The sequence below is a fragment of the Durio zibethinus genome, chromosome 6 (assembly GCF_047325235.1).
Source record: "Durio zibethinus cultivar Kanyao isolate XHJ-2024 chromosome 6, ASM4732523v1, whole genome shotgun sequence".
NCBI classification, from domain to species: domain Eukaryota; kingdom Viridiplantae; phylum Streptophyta; class Magnoliopsida; order Malvales; family Malvaceae; genus Durio; species Durio zibethinus.
Genome location: NC_143167.1, coordinates 7,060,199 through 7,070,082, shown reverse-complemented (window position 1 = coordinate 7,070,082; position 9,884 = coordinate 7,060,199). Strand labels below are relative to the sequence as shown.

General features: G+C 28.5%; 1 protein-coding gene across 1 annotated transcript; it reads right to left on the bottom strand.

The window, feature by feature from the left end:
- Positions 1-6,604: 6,604 nt before the first annotated feature.
- On the bottom strand, positions 6,605-9,386 carry LOC111285275 (zinc finger protein GAI-ASSOCIATED FACTOR 1-like). The gene is made up of 3 exons (XM_022874624.2): positions 8,871-9,386; positions 8,386-8,782; positions 6,605-8,144 (listed from the first exon to the last, which is right to left on the bottom strand). The coding sequence occupies exons 1-3, from the start codon at positions 8,986-8,988 to the stop codon at positions 7,118-7,120; spliced, it is 1,542 nt and encodes a 513-aa protein (XP_022730359.2). The 5' UTR covers positions 8,989-9,386; the 3' UTR covers positions 6,605-7,117.
- Between the last annotated feature and the right edge of the window lie 498 nt (positions 9,387-9,884).

Below are 9,884 nucleotides of genomic sequence, written 5' to 3'. Positions count from 1 at the left end.
GACTTTGTATCATCGTATGTCACTATATGGTCATTGATTTCCTTCGAATGCACAATTCTCCCTTGCATCATTTCTAAATAATTATTTTATAGATTTTTCCTACCCTATCAATTATTATATTATAAGTATTGTTTCAATATTTTATAAAAAATAATCAAGGTATCTAATTTTTTTTTTTAATAATTGAGATTGTAATTATTGAACTCTAGTCACTAAAGATATCAATTGGTGGCCCTACTCAGATCTTCAATCAAAATTTCCGAGCTTAGAAATATCTTTCTCGCTCAAACTATTACTTAATTAATAAAAAGTTTTTTTTATTTAATTTTAATTTTAAAATATATTTAAAAATATAAAAATATTTTTATTTTTTAATACTTTTAATAGTTTCAAGCCGTCGGTTAAAGTTTTCAAAGGTCGATTGGGTGTTCTACTAGTCATTTGAATTAAAAGTTTAACTTTTTACCAACAAAGCATACAATTGTTCAAGTCAAAGAATTTTAATGTCATATATATTATCATAATTACATATTTAATTATAATAAACCATTTATAAAAAAAAACCATAACTCATATATTAAAAAAATTATATATTTTTTTAATCATCTATACTAATTATATAAGTTAAAGTTTTGGGATAATTTTCATGAGATCATCTACATATTTTTTTTGATCCACATGAGATCATTTATATAGTTACTCTTTCATAGTATGATATATGGGAATTCTCACTGCTTAACGACAACAAGATGGAATTTTGTGGATATTAACAAATTGTTTGTCCAATTTAAATGCGTGTTTAATTTGATTACAACTTTCTCATGTTTCTTTCTAAAATTAAAAATATTATACAAACAGAAAGATACGAAAATACCCTTTGATTACCCTTAATTTTTTCTATTTTTTTTATAAAAATAAATTAAAAGATATAAATACCCTTAATTTTATTTTATTATTGTGATTTTATTTTTTGGTTTTTATGTTAATTTCTTAATTGAATTGATGTCACTTGACTATTTTTTTCAATCTTTATTATTATTAAAATATTTGATTAAGTTTGATATTTCAAATCAAGTGAGATCAATTCAATCAAAAAATTATCAAAATACCAAAAAATGAAATAACAACAAATCACAAAAATGGAGTTAATTATGCCTTTTACTTATAAAGTATTGTTTTTCAGTTACGTGTATTTAAAAAAAAACTACCCAGAGGTTACTTTAAAAAATCCCCCCCCCCCATCACATTTTTTTTTCTTTCTTTCGGAATAAAATTTTTTATTTTTTCTTTTTCACCCATTTTTTTTTTGGATATGCCAAAATCTAATATAGTGTAAATTTAAGCGAGACTCGTGATATATAGCCCAATGTGAGGCATGTTGGGTTCATAATTGTCCTAGCGTGCGTACCCTAGTAGCCTAGTGAAGGCCCAAATACTTTTCCGTGTATTTTTTATATACAAATAAATCGAAATTAAATAAATTAAATAAGTTGCTAACTTATTCAAATAATGACAAGATATGTCATATCCACTGGAATTACGCATTCGAGATTAACCTTAAAGAAAAACCGTCGGATTTAGAATTTGATTACTTATATTAAAACAAATAAATATCCCTTATTGATAGGTAATAGATTTTTGGATCTGGAAACATTGCTATTAAGAATTTAAAAAAAAAAAAAAAAAGAGTTAAGTTTATATATCTTATATATACATGTATTTCGTGTTAAAAAATTAAAATAATAATATTTATTTTCATTCCAAGTTAATTTTTTATTAGATGAAAATGAATGTTATCGGTTAATCAATTTTAATTTAATAAAAATTTAATTGATAAAAAATTAAAAATAAATATTTAAAATTCTAATTGATTATTATAAAATAAAAAAATTAAATAATTATTGAATTTTATTTCTGAAACTTTTTAACCATTTTGCCATACTTTATTGTACTATATTTTGTAAACATGCTGCGTGACGATAAGCCTTTTTAATTGGAAGTGTGCAGTTGGATGGCCTACCGATTTTTTCTGGAGGATCCAATGCTATCGATTTTGTTTGAGAAGTCCTTGTAGTACGAAGAAGTTATTTCATTTTATTATTTCTATATATTTTAAGTTAAAATTATCAAAAATTGATTAATATTAATATATCACAAAATTATTAATCGAAAAAGTTGTTTTGACAACTGACTAATATAAATTATAATGGTAAAAATGTAAAATGTATATGTTATGAGAAAACAAATTTCATTTTTACATATTTATAACTCAAAATTAAACAATGAAATTTATATACCAAATAAAAATAAAATTATTATTCTACACATCAACGAAAAAAGTTTTTAATTGTAAATTTCTATAATTGTCACCTATTTATTCAATAATAAATACTCTTTCCTTCTTTTTTTTTTTTTTTTTAATCTTTTTGTAGATGTTTCAAAAAAATTTTTGAACGTTTAAAATTTTTATTTTTTATATTTTAGAATTACTTTTATGATTTTTTTATTTTTTGATATTAAAAATCATGAAATTTTAATTTTATAAAAATTTAAATTTTAATATTAAATACATTAAAATCAACTTTTTTTTTTAATTTCTTAAAAATTAATAACAACCGAACAATTTGAGAGGGAAAGAGTAATTTATTAATATACCTAAATAAACATGGTGACAACTCTTTAAAAATTTCATTGAAAATGTGTATTGGATGGTAATCCAATAAAATCATCTATTTGTATGGTCAGATAAAAAAAAATTGTGAATAATTCTTCCATCAATTTCACATCACAAAAAAATTAATTAAATATTGAACATGATAATCATAAGATAACAAGAAATTTGATGTATTTTTAATTTAATTTAATTAATTTATATAATTATCTAACAATTTTAATTTTTTTTTATTTTTAAGTTACTCTCTTTTATAAAAGAAATAGTAATGATCAAGAACAGCTAAAAAGGTCAAATGGAGATAACTTTGTCTCAATCGTTAGATATTTGATTTTGGTGGGAAAAGTAATAAGAGGAAGATGAACAGCTAAAGTCCTTCTCATAAAAGCAGGACACGTTGCTTCTTTCACATATTGGCAGAATGAATTTTCAACTTCAAATCATGGTTACACAAAAACCCAATTAACTGGAATCATTTCATATAATTTTCTATTATAATTTTATAATTAATCAATTATATTAAAAAATTATATAATAATTCATCACTTATAAATATAAATTTTATATAAAATTTTTATAAATCTTATATAATTTTAAATTAGTATTAATTAATTATATTATAATGATTATAAGTAATATGCTCTCAATCAACAAACATTAACTCAATTGTATCCTACCTTTTCTTTGTTATTTACATTTTTATGAAATACGATGAATTAGATATTAATATTAATGTCAAACATTTAATTATTATATGCTTTCTACATAATATCTAAAGTAATATTAAAGTGTTTGATTGGGTTGGTGTCGACACTAATTCAATTGGGAAAATTATAAAATAACCCAAATTAGTTATAATAAAATAAAATTAAAGATATTTATATTTTATTTTTAAAATTTATTATTCACTGACAGATCACTCTAATTTTTTTACATGTTTTTCTTTTAAAATACAATATTTTAATAGAAAATTATAAAGTTATAAATTAAAGTGGCATTCCAATTAACCAGTCTAACTCTGTCGCTATATGTTAACATGATATATCAAAATGGTGAATAAAGCATGTGAAAATAGCTATAATACGTGTTGTTTAAACCAATAAAAAAAAGCCGATTAATGAGAGTAATAGCTTTGATTACATTATTAAATCTCGTAGAATTTTGCACCGAACAATGATTAATGTGAACCTATGCTAACTTTTAGAAAAGAAGTTAAGTCTTCTTATTTTGAGATTAATTATCAAAATAATAATGCACTTCTAAAAGGTAACTCACTGTCAATCATGCAAGCAGGTGGGCTACTAATTAGGGCTGTGCAAACGGTTGAATAAGTTTTTGAAAATCAACTTAGTTGATTTAATATTTAATGATAACCGAATTGACCAATCATAATAAAATAATTAAAATTAATCGAATTGATTTATTTTTATCGATTTAATTTTTAAGTTGCATAAAATTTTAAACAAAAAAAGCAATCCACCTGAATCAAGACAACAATGATTGACAAGAAAAATCAGAGACATCCACAAGAGTCCAAACCCAAACCGAGAGACATAAAAAGCATTCAAAATAAAACACGATACTTTAGAGCTTGATTCCACTTTCCACTCAAAAATCTTTTTTTTTTTTTTTTTTGCTAATTAACAAATGTAAGAGTCCATATGCTAATTCAAGGCTAAGCGGTAAGCACACATGCAAATAAAACGAATTCTGCAGTGATTTAAAAGCCAATAAATAAAGCAAATAAAACAAAATTGTTGTTTAATTCACAACTTTTGATGGTCGGATGCAGTGATGCTTGCCTCTTGGTGCTGGATCCATCGTTTGGCTCTACTACTCTTCACTAGTGTCGCACTTACTGATGGAGGAAGAAAATATTACCGTCAATGGTGGTAGAGTAGTTTTTAGATTTGTGACTGTTGTCTGTCATGGCTATTGGGTGACTTAGAGAAACTGAAAAAGAGAAAATAGAAGAAGAAGGGCAAAAGGCTGGTGGTGTTATGGGCTGGTCACTGGTAGGATTGGGTGGTTGGTGGCTGCCCATTGTGAGATGAGACGAGAAGTGGAGACTGACAAATTAATCGGAGGAAATTAAAGGATGGACTAGGTTTTCAGTAAACAAAAGCCAAAAGGGGTGAACTAAAAAATATAAAACATATTATTAATATTTCAAAAATTAGTTTTTGGGTTGGCTCGATTTTAAATTCTAAAATAAAAAACCAATCAATTAAACTGTTTAAATTATGAGCCTAACCAAAATAATCTTATAATTCGATTGATCCGACTCGATTTTCTTTAAAATTTTGACCTTGGTCAATTTTTTTTTTCAATTTTAACCGAATTTTGCTATACCTTAAGCATCTTCAACATGTGACCCACCTATAGTATCTATTCATGCATAACTTTATATAAAACTTTGTTTATTAATCAAATACTGTTCAAGTATTAAATTTATGATTTAATTTAATTGATTTGCATAATTATTTTTAAAATATCACATTTAATAGGTTTAGTGTTTAAATTTTAATATTTATAATTTTTTTTTCTATATTCAAAATACAATCTCTTTAATAAAAAATCTCAATCATTAATTAATTATTAATTAAATAAAAATATGAAATCAACCATTAATTACATATTTTTTAAATATTATCTTAATCAGTGTCTAATACATTGATTAATATTTCTTTATTAAAATATAAAAATCTCGAATCCTAATTCTAAAATTAAAAACATAAAATAAAAAATTAAAACATACAAGTTTATATTGACGGGTGTTAACTGTCAATAAAAAAGTATAACGGTGAAACATATAACAGATGCTATATAACAGATATATATTTACTAACTGTCTTGAACCGTAAGTATATCTTTATAGACTATTTGGACACCTTAAAAACTATCAGTATAAATTTAAATCAACAAAGAATATATTGACGGTTAAAATTTATCAAAATACATATTTTAACCATCGGTGTATGGTTTATTATGTTATACTGACATATTTTGGGTTTTACCAATTTTTTTTAAGCATCATTATATGTCAGATTTTTTGTAGTGCAAGAATTATATGTATTGAAAAGGGATATAAATTGGAAGATTTTTTTAATTAGAGATTATGCTAGTAGACAAATTCAGGGTTCTAAAATACACACTTAATTTTTTTTTAAAGTAGTTTTCATTTTTTTTTTAAAATTTTGAGATAGTTAAAAATTAAAGTTGATTATTATCTTTCTAATAATATGACAAAGCGATGAGTACCCAAGATTCTTTGGTCTTTTTATCGATATTAATGTAATGTGGAATTGTTTTTTCTCTTCTCAAAATAGAAGCACAACTTCTTGGTATGACACTTGCAAATGCAAAGCAGAATTTAGTCTCTTTAAACTTTATATATATATATATATATATATATATATATATATATATAAAGAACGCAAGATCATATAGGTATAAAATTAATTTAATTTTACATTATTTTATAATTTTTATATAGTTTATATTTATTTAATTTAATCGTTCTATTTATATAAATAATGCATGTCAAATTTTTAATTATTTGTTGATATAAAAATTTCATCCATTAACTATGTTGTAAAATTTAACTATCAATTTTTAAAATAAAATCAATATTAAATTCAAAACAAAGTCTATAATTGAAAAGAAACATATCAACAATTTGAATTTTGAGATTTTATGTTCAAATTTTGTATTCAAATCTTAAAAAAGACATTATAAAATTTATCGAAAGAATTACTTTCAATCATATTATTATATAGCTTAAAGCCATCGTGTTCCAAATGAAAAGACTATTTTAAAGAACGTGTGAAAATTTTTTTTTACCAACGGTGCGTGTTATTTATAAGTAAAATGTTGAATCCAATCTATCACGGTATCAAATACGAAAACAGAAAGTGCCTTTTGAGCTTGCAATTTGCCCAAACAGGAAATGGAGCGTGAACATACATAAAGCTTGTAAAATGGTCACAGCCGTCACAGTAGAGGAAAAAGTCAGTACAACAAGAGGTCACAACCATGTGTAACCCTAACAATAGCTTTAATTAATTAGCTTTCAAACAAAATAAAAACAAAAATGAAAAATACTACCACTACTGTACTAGTAATAAAAAGGTGAAGATTCTACGTGCATGGAGGGCCCAAACACTGCCATTTCTGTTTCTCTTCAGTCTCTTACACAACGCATTCCAGTGGCCCCCCCCCCCTCCCCCTTTCTCATTCACAAAACTCCCCTTCCCAGAGTTCACTCGCTGCCGCTTCAATTCTTCCGAGTACTAACTCACCACTAATCTCCATTTTTGCTAGCTACAGCTCCTAATTTTCTTAAACATGCGAGCCTACTTAATTTAATAATGTAATTGCCCTCAAAGGCTAGCATGCAGCTTAATTATGCACTTTGAACTTGCTCTCCACCACGCTAAAGTGTAATCAACTCCATGGATGAACTGAACCCATTGATGCAAACTTGGCAAGCTCTTGTTGCAAGAATGGTTTGCTCGATTCGACTCCCACACCAAGAAAATCCCTGGTTAAGCTTGCTTCGACTTCATTTGAATTGCTGTTCAACTTTGATAGGACAGTTTGGCCACCTTGTTTTCCATTACCTTGCATCATCAGATTGTCCGCATTATTCTTGGTGGTATTACTGACAAATGAGCTCGAGTTTAAATCATCTAATGTAGACCCATCTTTCATAATGGCAGCTGCTTGAGTTGAAGACAATGAACTCACCAGTTCGTTTATGTTCTTGTAAACTTCATTCTTGTTCTGATAATAAGCATTGGAACTCGATATAGTTGTGGCGGATGAGCACATTAACCCAAAGCCGCTGTTATTGAAAGCTGGGCTGCTTCTTGTTGGTCCCATTTGGGCTGCTTTTTGCAGGAGTGCAGTGGCTGACATGTGAGTGTGGCTTTGTTGGAGATTATTCCGGGTATTGTTCGAATACAAAGATGTTATGGATTCAGACAAATCTTCCTTGTTCTCTTCTTCTTCTTTTGGCCCTCGTGGCAATGCTGACATATTGAGGTTGGCAACTGGAAATGATGCTTCTGGGTACTTGCTTAGCCATTGTGTCTGTAATAGTGATCCAAACATGTTCATTGGTGCTATTCCTAGGTCAGTCAAGCATGCAGATTTTGGTGCTAAGGAAGCGTTAGCATCACTTGGAACACCAACTGGGTTAAGTGGAGAATTAGCTGGGTCGAGCCATAATTGTAGCCTTGGCTTTTGCCCATTTGAATTCAGATTGTCGACGAGCTCTGAACCAGCAAACTCTGGCTTAAAGCCTGATGAAAACTGGTGCATCCCTGTGGGTTGAGCATTGTTATTGGCCCCATTTATCAAATCATGTCTAAAGGTTGCTGGATTCATAGTCGTTGAAACCGAAGTGAATCTGTCACTTTCTTCAGCTAAAGCATCGCAGAAAGCTCTATGAGTGATGAAGCTATCCTTTCTGTATGATAAAAAGAAAAAAGAAAGAAATACAAACCCATTTCAACTTGTTAATTGAGAGCTGATATATAGACCTTTTGGGTCAGACCTCATTAAATTTAAATGTTAAATCTATCACGAATGGCCTCAATATTGTTAGCATTTAGTTCTTCAACAAATTAATAATATGAAGTAGAAATAGATATAGTAATTAATTCAAACCAACAGAGATGCATAAACTATATATATTGAATTTGCATTACCTGGAAAAGAGAGTTCCACAGTCACATCTATACTCTCTAGTGCCACAAATCTTGCTATGAGCTTTCCAATCCGACTGGACTGCATACTTCTTTGAACATTTCTCACACTTCCATTTCTTTTCACCATGTTTCCGGCTAAAATGTTTCTTTATTCCTGTGAGATCTCCTAGTGCTCTCGATGGGTCATGGTGGACGCAGGTCCTTTCAGGGCAGATGTAAACCTTTTTTCTAACTTCTTTGTTTGTTCTTTGCTTGAGCTTCCAAGGCAGATTGTGACCTCTCCTATGGAGTTGTAAGTTCTGGTCCCTTTGAAAACCCTTGTTGCAGATTTCGCAGAGGAATCTGTTGGTTGCCATGAGAGATTTTGGGGACAAAGCTATCACTTCTGCATCTGGATCTGCTTAATTGAATTTAAAAAAAGCCATAAAAACAACAATTAAAGAAGATATAAGTTAACGGAGAAAATTAATAATATATAGACTTGCCTGGTGTCCCTGGCAAATTTCTTTTCTTCTTAACTGGATTAGCGGTAGGGTTAGGGTTTGGTTCTTGAGCTAACCCTGGGATAGTTGAGGGAATAGAAAGCCCGTCCTGAGACATCATTTCTGCTACTTTGACGAATTCAACTACTGTTCTATCCTAAAGTAGCTAAACATTATAAACCAACTCCCCAAACTGAATCAGCGTTGGGCAAACTATTACTTCAAAACTGATGATGATGATACTACAAACATAAGTTTTTGCAACAAAGAAAACGCAACCCAACAAATCTCTCTCTCTCTTCCTTTTTTTTTTTTAATTTTGAAACAAAAATACGATTGATTTTGAACTTGTTCTAACTCAGGGAAACAAATTTTTTTGGGGTTTGGCTGAAGAGCTTGTTCAGTTTTGGCTTAAAACCCAGAAGAAAGCACCAAAAAGAAAGGTAGCTGGAGAGAATATTTTCTTTCCCATCTCTTTCTCTCTCCTTATCTTACACGGCTTCTCTCTCGAAGTCAGTCAGCCATAGACTCAGCTGGACCACCTTTATATACAAAAGCTACTAATACTTCTATATATTTCTATATATTTGTTGTACTTGTATTAAAATGCTATGTGTAAGAGCAAGAAAAGGGATTAGATGGGGAGAAAAAAAAAGTGGGAACTACTAAAAACCAAAGGTTGAATAATGAGGCATGGGGAAAACCTGAAGCTAGGCTTGCATTATTATTTAAAGAAAGAGAAGAGAATTATCTAGAAAAGAATGTTTAGTAATGTAGAAAAGAGAGAAGTTGAAAAAGATTGAATCAAATTGATTTGAAAAGGGAGTGGTTGAGAGAGAGAGAGAGAGAGAGAGAGAGAGAGAGAGAGAGAGAGAGGGTGAAAGAAAAGTGAGTTGCCTTTACTGCCAGCCAGTTTGATAAGGTAAAAATGATTGTGCTATAATTGTAGCAAGAACCATGAAGATTTTCCTATCAAGAAAAAAAAAGATAAAGGTAAAAAGATCGAGAGGGGGGTGC